Raw genomic sequence first — 17,090 nt, 5'->3', positions numbered from 1 at the left:
GTGACTGGAGGTGGTTGCCCAACCAAGTTTGACAGCAGTTGCATCAAATGCTGTCTTTAATTTTGCATCAATTAAAGTGGAAACCATTTTTACGAGCCAAACTTTGGCTTTTCTTGTAAACAAAATCTTTTGCATGGGATGTTTCTTTTCAAACAATGTTTTTCTTTTATTTCTGGATAAGAATGAAGATATACATTATTTCTTAAGGCAACAACTAACTAACAGTTAACGTTACCTGTAAAACATAATGTTATATGCATGCTTTGGGGACAGCTTTCATCACCGAAGGAAAAGCTTGAACGTTACGCTCCACTGGCCATGCAAATTTTGTGTAAGTTTTTAAAATCGGTAGCATGGCAAACATATATCATTATGTATAAATAAAGGCCCCATAAAGTTTAAACTGAGATTGACTTCCAAAAAGTGTTTGAACCATCGCCGTCACGTGACGCCCTGCCCTCTGACCTCCCTGCTGGGATTTTGAAACTCAATCAACCATAAACCTGCCATGGTGTAAACAGCGTTCGGACGGGGCGAGGAGACTCACAAACCGCCGATCTTGCCCGGGTTTCATGGCCGTGCTGCGGTCTCCACACGGCGGGCTGCCGCCGGGACCGTCCCGGGAAGACCTCGAGGACGAACCGAGCCTTGAGGATATAATCTTCAGCCTGGGACTGGAGCTGGGCGGCCCGGCGGTGGATGGGGAGGGCAGCGGCGGGGACACGTCCTCGACTAACGACTCCTTCCGTCCGCAGAGACTCAGTAACTCCTTCGGACACGTCTTGTCCCCGCCGTCAGGCTCTCCTGTAGACGCAGACGTCTTCCTTAGCAAGCCACTTCCGTCCCAAGATGGTGTAGAAACGTCTTTAGGTGCTAGAGTCGGGGGGAACAGTGTGGAAGTCACAAGGCGGAAGGGAACACAGGTAAGAGTTAATAGTCGAAGGGCCAACGCTCTAGAACACGCTTATTTTATTAAACAGCGAAAACGACGTAACGCGCCCCTCCCGTGAAAATACCCTCTATTAGGCTCTTCTTTAACACTCCTAGCAGAAAGTTGGTTGACTGCAGGTCCATAAAATTTGGTATACTTAAAGAACAAGCATTGGTGCGCCAACCGGTGGCCAACTTATTGGTGTCAAATGAATCACACTATAAGAAATTATCCACTGAACATTGCGTATTTTAGACTCATTTTACGCCATTTGTGTTGGTTTGCAGCAGGTATGTAGCGTTCATGAATATTCTTGGAAATCTCTGTGCTGATTTCCAGAAAACTTACCTTTCATTTGATATATAGTTCATTGTTTATTTGAAAACAGGGGAGCGCAGCACCCGTATAGAAAATGTTCACTTTGTTGAAAAACAGGACGCGGCGCCTCGCGCGTTCCGAACACAATTGGAACGCGTCGGCGGGGCAGAAACCACGGGACTTGATGTTCATCATTGTCACGGCGTCGTAAACACCAAGAATTCTCTAACCCTCTTATAATTCGTCTGTTGATTCTCTCAATGTTTAGCTTCTCATTGGTACGTGGTTTGATGTTGATTTAGATAATTGAGTACACGACGAAGAATACTGAAAATGCCCACTCCGTTATGAAGACGCCACAACTAGCGCGTTCTACCTGCGCGCGCGGTCGCTCTCCGTGCAATCATGGAACTTCGCGGTCAAAAGTGTAACGGCGTTGTAAGCATGTTAAGCTAATGAATCGTCGTAAAAATTTGTGACCTGATTTTTAGAAACCAAGGCTTTTATTTCATATATAGTTTATTGTCGACTTGAATATAAGGGAGCGCAGCACCCATATAGAAAATGTTCACTCCGTTAGCTCCTCGCGCGTTCTACCCCGTGAGCATGAAGCCAATGAACCTGGCCGTCTTGTTTTTATCGTTACCATAAGCATGTCGAGTTCCTGAAACCTTCGCAAACGTGTGCCATGATTTCCAGGAGCATTTCTCATTATCTTCAATTCGATAATATAGCTTATTGTAGATTTGAATTGTTGATAGCGCAGTGATGTCGGCTGCTTGTGCGTTGTACATTGGAACGCGGTCCCTCGGGTAATTTCGATCTTGAAGCCTGTTCTGTATTATAAGTTTGTCTTCCCGGTGATTACATGCAATGAAACAGCCCCGTTCTCCTCTTGTTATCGTTGTTCACACTCAAAGATATAAACAGGTACAGGTCAACTTGAACATTTTGTTTATATATGTGAAGAACAGTCAGTTTGTGATCAACATCAGACAAGTTTGTCATGGGCTTTACGCGTACAGATATAGATCAACTGTGGTTTTGCTGACTGTGGAAATAATCTGCTGATTTTGAAGACACTGAGCTGTCACAAAGTGCATAAAGTATTCAATCATATACATGTTCACCTGTTAACCACAGACTTTATTCAGTTTGTGTAACACCAAATCCACTGTCCCAGAAAGTGACGGGCTCATCACTGGCTGATGCCAGTTGGTCGCGGGCCTTTATAAAACCCCACAAAACTCCTTTCTGTTGTACCCAGTAATTCGTGCCGTATCCGCTACAAATTTGTGCTGTACCTGGTGATTTTTGCCGTACCCACTGAAATTTCCTGCCGTACCCGGAAATTTGTATCGTGCCGGGTCCTTTTGTGCTGTGTCCAATTGCGGGCATCGCACGGGCATAGTGTTTAGTCACTAGAAAGTTGTGTATAAAAGCCAAGTACGGCAACAATGCACTGTCTCATATACCTATGCTGACCCAACTTCAAGTTTTTTTCCCACACAATACTAACCTGGTACCTCCTATTTTTGGACTGACACAAAATATTAGATACTTTCTGTACAACAGTTGCCTTTTCTATAAATAGGAGCGTCTTGAGTATGGGGTGCTAGCATATCACTAAAATAAGCCGCTAATAACAAATCCCTGACGTCAGACCCAAATGTTCACCAAATTATTAGGAGAAATACATGTATAATTGAAAGTTGAACCACAAAAAGGGCTCAACCTGGTCCTTATCTTCTTGATCCCACCGCCATTACCGGTCCCGGTGTTTATTTTGCGGGTGAACTGTTAAAAGTCAGAGGCTACCCTGGTTTCTCGTGCCCGCTACTCGTGCCAAGGGTGTTCGATCTTGTGCCGTTTTAGAAAAACCCGGAAGTAGAATGGAATATTCGATGCTTGGCCCTTCGACTATAAGACTTCCTACCTCACTTAGCTTGGGAGGAAACGTATAAAACTTGAAACTACCAAAATTAGACTCTAAAGATACATTTTCCTACATCTAGAAAGTACATAAAACTAATCAACTATATCTTTTATGACTAGGGCCTTAAGAGTAATCAAGAAAATGGTATTGAATGGATGACTACCAACATTAACGTTAGCTTGGACGTTTTGTGTGTTTACGTTAAAATGTCTTATCAAGGTAATAGTTGTGGAATTTTGATTTTTTACGTAAATTGGGAACAAAGTACAGTAAAAGTAGGTCTTACTCTTAACCATAGTCTTACTCTTAGAAAACATGTACGCAATTGATATTGAGGAGAATACGCAGTTACTAACGTTATCCATCATGAATCGGATCTGTGACTGTGAAAAATAATTCAGAATCTGTTCAACACCAGAATATGCTACAAATCAGTTAGGTAAGATCAAACAGTCACCAAAATAGATTATCCAGAAAAAAAGAAAACCAAAGATGTAGCAGCCAAAGTACATGTCATCACGTAGCTTCACCAGGCACTAAAACACTTGTCTTTCAGCTGCAAAGGCCATGAATGAGGTTGTCAGCAGTTACATTCTTTTGTGTTCACTAGTTGACAATTTGTCAATGGTTTGAGGACAATTGTTTGGTATAGTGTTACTCCTGGATTGATAAAAGAAGCACACCTCTTCACTTTTCTTCTTAAATCATGTATTTTTCCTGTCCTTCTAGAAGTTCTACTTGAATTTACGATGTAGACGTCTCTCAGGAAGTTTGAACGTTGCAGCACGTAATCGTGACGTGTGTCGTTTTCCGTTCAACGCGTTCAAATATGGTTAACCCGAGGAAGTCCATTGTTTCGTTGACAGGTGTGTTTTCACACACGTTTGTCTTGTCAAACTTCCATGCAAATGAAGTATGTTTGAAACAAAGCTTATAGGGTCCAACATGTTTCGACGACTACATTCAAAGAACCTTTTCGCCAATTCATCAACGGTCAAAAGCGTTGAATTGCGACACATGGAGTGATTTGTACGTGTATTACCTTTGTGTCTATACACCCCTATGTGAACCGAGCAGTTGTAACTTGGGTAAATATACGGTCATGTTTATACTGGGAAGTGTGGAATGCCTGTACTGTAACTTGTGACCTGACATCTGACACTGTGAACTAACTCGGCTGTAATACAGCTGTAATTGTTGTACAATTGTCAGTTGTGCAGTTTTACTAAAATGTTACCAACATACACTGTAACTGTAAAAAAATTCCTACTGCACAACTATGCTCAGCACTTTGCTGAACAATTATAGATAGATTTCTTATATTTTTTCACACTGTATAGCTCTTTCAGGTTGATATATCATGCCTTGATATTGTTAGCCATCTTGTCGTAATTCTAGCTACATGCATTTCTTTCAAACCTGTGATTCATAAGTTGTAATAATGGACACTGTGAATCATCCTCACTGTGCTCAATAAAAAGCAGGAAGTACTTTCAAATTCATAGAAGAATGCTTTGACCTTGAAAAGGTACTGGTCAATGCATAGAATTGTCACAGACTGTTGTGTATGGAAATCTACCAGTATGTGACAGAATGATCCAGCATTCATCCAGGAAATATTACAGCTGTACTAGTAAATGAATGTGGCTGCTTTCAGATGTTTGATATTCAACTTGTTGAAGGTATATGTTTGGTTTAATTTGTCTAGACTGCCCTATTTTTGAGACGAAACATCTGGAAAAGCCTGCAGGAGATTGAAAGCCAAATAGTTGAAGCTGACCTTTTAAAGGTATAACTATGTGCATAGGACTGTAGCCAAGTCTTGAAGGTCTGCAAATGTGCAAGACCAGCAGAAAAGGGAACTTACTGATTGAGAACTGTAGATTTTTCCCATATGGAACTACATGTAGATCTTTTTTTTAAACATAACCTCCTTGATTTATGTAACAATTCAAGAATGTTTATTTGGACCCCAAAAGATCCATATGAAAGACAATTACATTTTGTGACATCTTTCGTTATTTTTATCCTCCAATGGTACATTCAGAACTTAGTTAAAGTGTTCCTGATTCTTACAGAACGGTTTCATGAATTCAAAGAAAGATGATATAAAAGTTTCTATTTGGAGTAAAATTCTACCTCTTTGTTTTATATGTTAGGATTGTTGTAAAAGACAACCTACATATGGTGCAGGAGTTGACAGTCTGGTTTTGTCACCCAATTAGTTTCAAATAGATCACAGGTTGTTGTCACATAGTAATAATAGTAACAAGCACAATTCAACATTTTTCACCTTTGAAAGTGTTCATTTGTTCTCTGCTCGTTCATGAACCTGTAGTAAAAACTGTATCTACTACAAAATCAGACAGATTGAAGAAAAAGTCTCCAACGTAGCCAAGAGAAATGTTTCTCAGTTTCTGTCGGGAGAATCCATCATTAAGGCTGAACCAATTGCCTAATGACCATGTCAGGGGGGTGGGTAGCTTCTGTTAATTATACACGCATAATTAGCAACAGAGCTGTCTCTCTAGGTTAGGTTGACCTTTGACAGTTTCACCTTTTTCAGATAGTAAACATTTGTGAGAGTATATTATTTTACCATCATACATTACATTATATTAGAGATGATAAATGATGAAAATCTACTGGTTCAAGACTATATGAGTAGTTTGATAAAAGACTTATTGCCTGACTACATTTCAACATCTAAATGTATATATTAAACATTACCCATGACTGATTGTAGAATAGCTTCTATATTTTGTACTAGTGTTGTTTATTTAGTGACTAAATGAGTGCTATCATGTATGTGTATTAGGACTGTAGTTGAGACCCTTGTCTAAGTGCAGATTTCATGGCAAAGTAAGTGTGAAACAACTGTGAAACTTCAGTCTGTGAAAGCTTTTAACACCAGCCATGGTTCCCTTGTAACTGCATGCTGTTTTCCCACCACCCACTGTACTTATGCTACTGGTAATGCACTAATTCATCTTTTGAATTTGATTTGAAACTTGATCTTGCCACCAGGAAATCAGAAAGGTAACCAAAAGGCTTGTGTTCTGCATGGCTGGGCCCCTAACCAACTTGTCTCTAAAGGGTTCAGGTCATGTTTCTGAGATCTGGCCCCTGATTGGTCGGTTCGCTAATGTTATCAGAAAATAGAATTTGGCTATATGAAGTAATTGTGTGGTGGAACAATTTGTTGTAACTGCAGAATGCTGGTCAGGGGAACGTATACTGCTTTTTAGGAAGATATTGCAGGCTGACAACTAAAAGTAAAAGGTTACTGTAGTGTAAATGGCTGGTAGACATAATACAAGTGATATATATTATTACTTGGACAAGATTTTCTGCAAGTACGGGTGTTGTTAAGTGATTTTGTCATTCAAAATACATGTTCAGATTTATATTGTACAAAAGCATGATTGCATTCTGAAACCTATGTATAAAATCATAAAATCAAATTGATTTTCCAAAGCCGTCAATATGGATGGTACTGTATAATAGTAATACCTTCTATAATCTTCATAGATAATCATGCATGTATACATGTATAGCAAACAGGTACACTTGTACCCTAAAACCACCTGTATGTCTACCTGGCTACTATCAGACAATAAGAGCTCTGTTGTGTACGTGGTGAGAGCCATGCTGTTGTGGACATTCCACGGTAATTGTACCTCTCCATTCCGATCGTCACTTACCTGGTAACCCATAGCAACAAACAACCCACCTGTGTAACTACCTCTTGTTGTAAATATAGCGGGTAACTGGCCAGGACCTTTAGTATGTAGTAATGAAAGTCTTTTCAAACAATTTAGTGTAAATTGTAGCTTCTGTATTATGACTAACCATTCTTTTCAATGGTGATACAACTTTGCCAGCCTACTTGTTTTTTTCAAATAGTTTGATAGCAGATCTAGGAACAGTGATATATAACAAATATGTATAAAAGACACACTGCAGTGTATTGGTTGCGCTGTTTCTGTTCTACAAAAATAGATATTTCCCCAGACCCAGTCCCCCATTGTTACAGAAGATCTTGTCCCTTTCCCCCTTTTTAAGTCACAACCAGTGTTGAATTTCCGTTATAATGTTGTGATAACATATGTCAGTGATTTCAGTAGCCTTCGGGGAAGGCAAAGCTAGTGCTGTAAGTAGAAAAAGCTTGCATCATTTATAGACCAAAGTACAGATATTTTGAGCATGCAATCATGTATGTGGGTCCTATTAGAGGGGGTGGTTCAGTAATGATTTATTACTGGTGTCCTTGAAAGCAGAGCTGGGCAGGCAAGAAAGGCTTGAACGGATTAGCCAATAGTGTGAACGAAACAATACAGACTACTTAAATCTGGTTTTGTGACAGTGTGTGTGAGTTGCCACAGAAAGTAAGACAAATGCACGGCCAAACCTACGCCATAATCCGAAGTCTACAGGATTATACTGGCTATGGCACTTTACCCACTATTGTCCCCGGGATTACCACCCATGTGCGTCACAGTTAGACTATACAAACTTCGCTGACCCCAGTGCCAACTTCTGTCTACAAATCTTCCTGTACGCTGTCTTTCAGGCTTTGTAACAGAATCAAAGTAATTCTTTTCGGATTCTAAGAGCTTTTCAGGATGTGAGAGTCTGGAGAATTTGATGATTTGCATGAGAGTGCAGTATCGGTGCGAAATTTACGCTTAGCTGACTGTGTTTTCGGTAAAGTAACAGAAGAGCAGTTGTTTGGGTAAAGTATTAGGTCGATCCTGTGTCCTCACATTGATGTATGCGTAGCCATGTGTACAGTCATTCTGCAACACAAATAATTACAATTAACCAAGGAGCTTTAAAAAGGATCAGTCAACCAAATCATGTTTTTGAGAAATGGAAGGGAGGATAGGAATAGCATGTTTAGATTTGTTAATTTCTTTGCATGTATTTTCATCCAAATGATACTGAAAATAAAAATCTTTGGTTGTAAGTTGTAGTATGTTAGCTTAATTTTTTAGGAAAAGTAGAGAATTACATTCAGTATCATTGGTTTTAATGATTTATTCTAATGATTTATTCTTCCACTACAGCAAAAGCAGCCGAGTAGCCTATCCACCACTCATGTCGAGGAGCCCTTATCACCCTCCAGCCATCAACCCTCCAGACTATTGTCCAGATTTTATGACGACCTGAGAAAAAAGAACCCAGAGCTGTTTGATAAACATGACAGATCATCAATAGGGGAAAGTCCAGTTTCACCCAGATCAGATGTCACATCCCCAAGGTCAGAGTTCACAGTAGGGAATCATGGGAGTGAAACAGACAGCAGGGGAAGGAGGAGAGCGGGGTCGCTCGCTCGCTCCGACAGCGGGCACAGCGTCGCGGAGAGCCATTCCAGCCGGGGCAGCGACGAGAGCCGCATGTCGCTGAAGGAACGTCTGGAAAAGAACAAGCAGAACATGCAGCAGCTGCTGTCCAGACAGCCGTTTCCCCCAAAGGGCCTCTCCAGAAGCCGCGAGAACCTGATGACGAACAGAGGGAGATCCGAATCGGACCCTTTTTCAGAAAGGAGGGAGGTAACGTTAACCCCGGAATTCAGAACTGCAGGAAATTCTCTCGCCCCGAGACAAACTCCGAGCCCGAACCAAAGAACTGGACCTTCACCAGGGTTGAGACAGAGTGCGAGCTCGAGCGATTTGCCAGCCAGAGGACACAATCACTTGCCACACTCACAGGTGCCAGCAGCAGACTTGCAGCAGCTCAGACTTGCCAGGACGCGGAGTCCTGACTCCCACCATGACAGTGCAGTAGACATGGACTCTGTGTCCCTCCAGTCCGGCCAAGGTCCAACTGAGCAGTCGTCAGAGGGGCTCTCCAACGGGTCGGAACCCTACCATTATCACAGAGGTAGGACTTCATCAACCCCTTTTATAACTTTTTAAACGTGTACAGTCAAGCCTGTCTACCGGGACTTGAAAAAAAAGGCCACAGTAGACAGGTACCCACTATAGACAGGATTTCTAATGCTTGGATCACTGAGGAAAATAAGCTAAGGAGTAAGACTTAGTAAGAGTCCACCAAAAACTGGCCACAATGGCCAGGCGGTCTTTTTGCAGAGGTGGTCACTTGCACAGGTTTGACTGTATTCTGCAACAAGTGTTACAATGTAGATCCAGAAGTACACCAAGCACTGTTTTTTATAAGTTGACCTTTTGACATACTATTTTGTGATACAACATTGTTTATATCGCCTTTGAATGTGTCTGTAGTAGGGTATAGGTCAAAGATTGCTGTCCAACAATTTTACACTTGGAAGCAGACTTTGTTGTTGAAAACTAGGAAACCATATGGTATACTTTCAAGCTGCCTTGCTGACCCCATTGACAGTTTGTGATAAGCCTGGCACAATCTAATCATTCACTAATGTCAGGGCACATTGTGTGCATACTTTCATCACATAGGAACAATGCAATGATGCTCTAACTTACACAACAGGCCAGGGCCAGGGCACTAGATATCTGTGGAAATCATTTACATTCCATTGAAGTGTTCTCATCTCACAGTACATAATAGAGTCACTTGTTAAGCATTACAAGTACAAGACAATACTTGTGAGTTAGTTTTGCCATGTACATGTATTGGTTATACAAAATGTATGTGTGTAAATGTTTTTGTACAATCCATACGTATACATACGCAAATTAAGGCAACACTATATTACATGTGTACTTGCTCACTGGTGCAAACATAACACAGTTAAATTGTTTCTACCATGTTTGGCACAAATTTGGCACAAATTGCAACAGGACTCAACTTACACGTTGTTTGGAAAGTTTTCCATTGGCTACAAAACAGCACCCCTCTACATAGTTATACCAGCTGTCACGTCAAGTGGCTGGCAGGTATTGATTCTGTTTCACAACATTCCGTACACAATATACTCAGCTTTGGAGAACGCCAACTTCCGTCACCGCCTACCGACCGGATGGCAGGATCTAGTACACTAGGGCTGTGCAACAGATTTTCCCGTCAAGGCCATCTGTTTTATTCTTTGTTCATCCTTTCAATTGGATATGGGATTACCTGCATGATTTCTACTGCTGTGTGACTGGTCTAGTGAACGATGGTTTCGCGAAAATGGTTGAAGACCAAGCCGAGTGGTTTCTGCTGTTGCCTGCGTACTAAGAGTGTTGTACTACGTGGTGGGTCAGATCTGCCATAGTTAAATCCCCAGGAATGTGTTATGGTTTAGCACAGGATTATGTGCATAATATGTGTATATTATATGTGTGTAGAGCACATAGAATCCTTTGTTGTCTGCATGTAGTATTGTGCTAATGGGGATTTACCTGTAAGAGCCTCGGATAGAATGGATTTTTGCCATGTTGTTTTCTTAACAAACTGTACAATGTACATGTACCTTAACTTGCGTGATGATATGTCTTGATTCATATATTTTGTACTGTTTTTTTCTAGATCTAGTATTCTGCTGTACTATACTAGTGACAAGATGCCATGGACTGATGAGATGTGAACTTGTATTTGTCTTGATAACCTTGATAACTACAGCAAATAGAATGTCTTTAGGAATAGTTGAGGACTGTGGCCACCTGTGTCCCAATTGCATGGTCATCATCAGTAGTGATCAATCTGTATATTACACAAATGTTAGAATCCCCTCCCAAGCTGAAGGGTAAGATGGAACATGTTAAAAGTATGAAGGTGCAGCCCCATTTAGAAACCCTCCCATTTATCTAAACAGTTTTATCGCACTGGTATCAAAACTGAATTTTATCGCAGGTGATATCATGGCACCTTTTTATATCTATCATAGGTTATCACACTGCAGACAGCGATGCAGACTCCGGTATCTCCCGTCCACACTGCCCGGTGGTTCAGAGGAGTACTGCAGCGTCGTCCCCAGATGAGTCCGATCCGTCCACAAGGCACAGAGGCAATCATAGGTGTGTGGTTTTCCATTAAGGAACCTCTCATATTAAACTTTTAACTTTCTCCCTGCTGCCTAACTCTGAAACCAATAGGGAATTGGGTGCCAAACGGCTACTTAAAAGTAAGTGCTAAAGGTTACAAAGTGGAATAATGTATTCATTTGGCCTTTCCAAAATGACTCCTGCGGTTGTAACAAAATGTTGCTTCATGTTGTTTTAACTTCAAGGCACAGGAATGAATTGTTGAATATGTATTATCTTAATCTTTTGTTTATGTTTTTCATGTGTTTTTTTTGTAGGGTTCGAGAACGACCTCTCTCAGCCAATCACAGAGAGGCGTTACGGCTGCTACAGCAAGCGCGATCAAAGGCAACGCCGCTGAAAGCTGACCACTCAATACGTCCTGTTGTAGCCAGGCCCAAAGACAGGTATGTGTGTGTGTGAATGTTTGAACTTAAGCCTATTCTATTTATTATTGTTTGTGTACATTCAGCTATAAAGCATCCTCTTTCTTTCAAATTTTTGAAAAATCTTGATTTTCTTTTGAGTTGTTCTCTTACTCTCAGTTTTCAAGAATACTAGGTCTTATCACATGGTTAGCTTATTGATGATACTCATACAGGATAATGATTGATGTTTGATCTTTCCAGTCCCCACGGCATCGATAGCTACTTACAACAAGGTGCTCGTCCCAAGAACGGGATTCTACAAAACGGGAACAGCGGCCATCTTGTTAAATCTGGTCATGGCAGTGACCGTGAGAATTATCCACCCGGGAATAACCACTCTCCCAACAGAACTTCTCGTAAGAACGCACGAAATGGCGAGACAGCCCGCGTACGATTCATGGATGATGTAGGAGTTAGTTCAGATGGAGACGTTCAGAATGGAGTTGTTGACGGACCTTTGGGCGCTCTGACCAGGGAGGGGGATGCCCGCGTCACGGACAGGGAAAACAGGAGGAACAGGAAACGGAACGGTTCCCATGGCAACAATCCGCCAAGCCCCTGGTCGGAAAGGAACGGTGCGCTTATCCATGAGGAGATCATACAAACAGACAATTTCATACTGCCGGATACATACATAGGTAGTAGCCCAGAAGGTTCAGATCGACAAGAAACACCGTCTCCTAGAAATTACAATACACCATCTCCAAGAAATCACTATACTCCATCGCCCAAAAATCAGGTGCACAATACTCCATCTCCGAGGAACCAAAATCATAATGTTCAAGTTCAGGTTCATTCTTCAAGCCAGTCTGACAGCACCATTTCCAATGGCAGTCTGTCATCACATGGTAGAGTACCAAGACCGTCCTCTAGAACTGACCGACATAGCCCCTCTGCAAAGTCCACTCCGACCAATCAAAGACCAGGTAGTAACAAACATCTAGAATCATACCAGCGCCAGCATAGAAAATCCCCCGATGTCAATGGGACTTACAGAAGTTCTTCAGCTTCTCCCTCAAACATTTGTGTTGAAGATCCTTACGAAAACATTGACCTTGACAATGGTAGAAGTAGTCGGAACTCAAGACAACCGTCAGGACTACAAGATGTAAGAGACAGGCGAGCACAGGATGAAAACTTTCTTAGAACAAGCTATGTTGGCGTCTTACCAGATTCCTTGAAGACATCAGAACCTGAGTACGCCACTGTTGACAAGACAAGGAAACAGAGGAGAGGGAAGGAACGACCTGAGTCAGCGAAGTCTGCGGGGTCATCGTCCTCAAGTAACCCCTGTGTTGTTGGAGAGGTGGATGTTGGGATAGAATCTATTGAGAAGCCTAAAGAAAAGACAAGGGGCAACACAAGGTAAACAACAACTTTTTATATTTTAGAATTTCACAACTTTAAAAGATAAAATCTTTGCAGATGAAAATCTTTCTATGGGGAAGCAGGCACGTACTGGAGTCCTTGATACACCCAAATTTGCATGGTACAGTAGGTTATGGTTTGATCTATCAGGATATATAGAGTTTTTTCTCCCTTTGGTTGATATGTACTCTTCATAACTTTTCAGGGATCTAGCAGGATTTCCAGACGAAGACCTGCGCTCTTCCAGATCATCGTTGTTCGACAGGATGCAGTCCTTTGGAAAGGCGTCCAAGAAGAAGCTTCACTCTCTGCGGAGAGCAGTCAGTATGCAAGCTCTTGACCGTCCAAACCAGGCAGCCGAGCCGGAGGCCAAACTAAAGAAGGCGCCGTCCCTTATGTCGCTTAAGAAGACGCCATCACTACGCTCCTTGACCAATCTGAGTTTCCGGCGAAAGAAAGACATTGACCGTTCACGTCAGTACATGGTGGAAGACGACTTACACCGCGACACAAAGACGAGATCGAGCGATAGGCGGAGACCCAGCAGCGCAAAGAGTGACAACATCTCTTCTGGAAGGTGAGATACAAATATACACTCATGTGTGCCTCTAGACTATATGTAATGTATTCTTTACTATATGACTTGACGAATTATTATTTGATATTTTTGTGTATTAACTATTTATCTATTCTTTGTATTATTGATGTAATTTCGATTCACCTTGTTTGACCAAACTTTTCGTTATTCATTGTTATGTTGACCCTTTGACATCCCCTCATCTCGACCTCTATGAAAAGCGGCCCTGAAGGCCGATTAGAGCGTATTTCGATAGTAAATAAAGGCACAAATAAACAAACAAACTATGATTGACATGGTTTCTTAGTGCCGCTGATGTGATATGTTTTGTTTTACCTGCACACCCAATGGTTGCCTTTGTTTTGGTAATTCAAACTATTGCTTCACCATGTAAATGACAGCCTTGAAATAGCTTTGTTCCATCAACAGATTGTGTATTGTATACAATGTTTTCAGCTGTGAAAACTGTGTGTCCCGTCATCCATTAGTTATTGCTACACTGACTCAATTATGTTGGAAATGGGCTAAAGAGCACAGCTGAGACTAGAAGTAAGAAAACTAAAACCATCCAAAGTCCAAAGATTGATTGTCAACATGTAGAGATCTTGGTATTTTTTGTTAAGGAAAAGACAGAGTGTTGGTGTAAGCTTGCTGAAATACAGATGTTCATGTAACGGTACCACTTGTACATGTAGGAGTCTGTTTGCTATAGTGATGTAATGCATGTATTGTTCGTTGTACATGCTTGGACAGCTGACAGTTGTAAGGCTTTGTATGGCCAATGCTTTTACATCAAAAGCTGCGTTGAGGTGTTTCATCTGCAAGGTGAACAGTATGTTGTTTGTAAAACGTTCTTTGGGTCCCTCAGTTGTGCTGGAATGCTGCTGCTTGGGATAGTATTTAGGCTATTTTTGAAACAATGGGACACCTCAAATTCCAGGTTTTGTTGTCTGTGTTCTCAACCTTTCTTGACATCTCATGGTTTTTATTGCACACTGGTCCTATATTTGTACAAAGGCAGAGGTTGATACAGGTCATAGCATTTCACTGTAGCTGGTTAGGAGGAAGGGGGGCTGTTCAGTACTAGTGCCGAAGCAGTTGATTGTTGTTTCAGATTCATGCTTTAGGACGCTTGAATCATTCAAACAGTCCCTGAATGACATTGGTCTGTGAGCTGAAATGTCTCTGCTCTAAGAAAACAACACAAAAATTCAACTCTGTTCATCATACTTCCATTCTTTACGATATATATCCTTATTTCTTTTCTCTGTTCTTTTATATATTATATCTGAAGGCTTCCAGTTAAGTGTTTTGTACAGTTGTTTAAAGGCTAATCTTAAGTGAAATTTACCAGTTATTTGAAGGAACTTTGCACTAAAATAGACTTTTTTCTTTCCACCACCTTTCAGTAAACACCCCAGCCCACCCAAGAGACCTAGCAGCGCCAGGGGTGAGCAGGACCTGGACACAAGCTCAGTCTCCTCCCCGGGGCACTTCAGGACGATTGGTCGGCTGGTGAAGATGATGCCTGACAACACCCAGGTCATTGAACTCATCAAGCCTCCTCACGGGCCGTTTGGGTTCTACATCGCCCGGGGCAACGAGAAGTACAATCACGGTGAGACTTGACTCAAGGATATTGTTGCATGTTTTGGATTAGAAACTATTGTTGCCTCTCAAAAGTGGGTCATGTTTTTAGTCTACCGGCATTTGTTGTTTTTTGACCAGCATACTTCAAAAGATTATATAATTTTCTAGTTGACTAAACTTTGGCATTAGGAAATGCCAATGAAAAAAATTTCACCCATATCTTGGAATTTTTCCTCTCAAATTTGTGGGTCATGTTTTTATCAACATTTTTTTGGTTTGTGACTAGCTTAATTCTAAGGATCATTTGATTAGGAAAACTATGCTGAAAAATATTTTGGCCCATATCTTGGAATTATTTCGAGTATTCCTTAAACTTAAGCAATGTCTCCGGAAGCTTCCTTCAAAATGTTGTTTGCATCAGTTATTGACCTGAATCCAAAGGAAAAAAAGAAAATGTTGTAAAACATATTCCCCCCTCTTACTCAGACTTGTTTATGTCCTTGACTGGTTTTCTTCCAAAAGACCACTCAATGCATATTAGGGAGTTAAGTACTGTTAACATATTCATTGACATACATGTATGGTGCTCTTCTAATGTCTTCATGTTTGCATATCTGACCACAGCCAATAATCAAATCCTCAGGATTTTTCACATACTCTGACTTGATGAATGCTTTCTTCAAGCATATTCAGTTGAGTACTTTCTCCAGTACATTGATGTATCAATGTAATATGCTTACCCTATACGTTTTGACATTGCAGGCCTTTTTGTGTCCCGCTTGAGCGACGGTTACCCCGATAAGCTGTTCGCTGGGCTGCTGGGACTCGGAGACGAGATTCTGGAGATCAACGGGGTGCCGGTGAACACGATAACCCTGGACGACGTCTACGACCTCATGGCGGAAACGAAAGAGAAACTTGTGTTACGTGTGCTTCCACTGCTAGCTCGAAACGACTGGTAGCATTTTTTCAGCATTAGTAGTAGCCAGAAGTGGCTGGTAAAGAACTTCTCATGATAAAGGAATGATAGCAACTGTTTCTCAAAACATTTTTATCTAGCAATAAATATCTGGTAGCGAATGTTTCTCAAACTATCCCAAGCTATTCCAGAAGCGATGAGCAGCAAATTTTTCTTAAATCATTCCAAGTTGAAGAAATACTGAAGGAAAATACTTTTCATATCAATTCTTACTCTAGAAAGCATTGCTAGATGTGTAATTTCAAAAATCTTGAAGCAAGTGCACGTGCTAGTAGCAAATATTCCTCAAATCACCCATAGCTAAATGTAGGCATGATTGGGGCATTTCTAGATATGCCTACTGTCTAAAAAGCGCAAGTAACAAAATTTCTCAAGTCATTCCAAATAGACAAATCATTGGTAGCAAAGAAATTCTCAAACCATTCCATCTAGATATTTCTTGAATAATTTCATGTAACAAGTTTCTGAAATTATTCCAAAAAGTGTGCTTATATTGTCTTCCATTTGAGGAACATTCCATATGAGAAAATCAAGTCTATTTCTGAGATCACTAATGTTGAAGAGAAGTGAATCACCCATCTTGTTGCTAGTTTATAACTTCCAATTTTTTGCATATGACATATTCTTATGCCATTTTACATGATAAATTTTGTTGTAGATGCTGTGGAACATTAATCATTTTAATGTGAACATTGACAGAATGATATACACTCTGTCATTTCATCGTGAGAGTCTTATACATTAAAATGTCAGAGTTACAACACCAAACAGCATTTTAGTTAATAAATGTACATGCAGGGGAACAGAACAGCATGATAAAGGTGATCTCAACTGATGCTTTTTCTGTGATTGATATTTATTGAATTTATGTATAAAGTACAGTAAGGCGATAACAAACATGATTCTAATGTTCTATTGTATGTGTTAAATTGGTTTAATTTCATGCTCTTTCCAGTATTTGCTTAAGATAAATGGAGTTGGTTAGTGTTATTAAACAAAGCTATGATCTAGACT

The 17,090-nt window shown here is 40.8% G+C and overlaps 1 protein-coding gene across 1 annotated transcript; it reads left to right on the top strand.

The window, feature by feature from the left end:
* Nucleotides 1-476: 476 nt before the first annotated feature.
* Nucleotides 477-16,895, top strand: LOC136442142 (serine/arginine repetitive matrix protein 1-like). The gene is made up of 8 exons (XM_066438801.1): nt 477-923; nt 8,255-9,071; nt 10,999-11,128; nt 11,413-11,541; nt 11,764-12,927; nt 13,136-13,507; nt 14,917-15,125; nt 15,860-16,895. The coding sequence occupies exons 1-8, from the start codon at nt 573-575 to the stop codon at nt 16,057-16,059; spliced, it is 3,372 nt and encodes a 1,123-aa protein (XP_066294898.1). The 5' UTR covers nt 477-572; the 3' UTR covers nt 16,060-16,895.
* The last annotated feature ends 195 nt before the right edge of the window (nt 16,896-17,090 follow it).

The sequence above is a fragment of the Branchiostoma lanceolatum genome, chromosome 9, assembly GCF_035083965.1.
Source record: "Branchiostoma lanceolatum isolate klBraLanc5 chromosome 9, klBraLanc5.hap2, whole genome shotgun sequence".
Taxonomy (NCBI): domain Eukaryota; kingdom Metazoa; phylum Chordata; class Leptocardii; order Amphioxiformes; family Branchiostomatidae; genus Branchiostoma; species Branchiostoma lanceolatum.
This window is presented reverse-complemented; position numbering and strand designations above follow the sequence as displayed.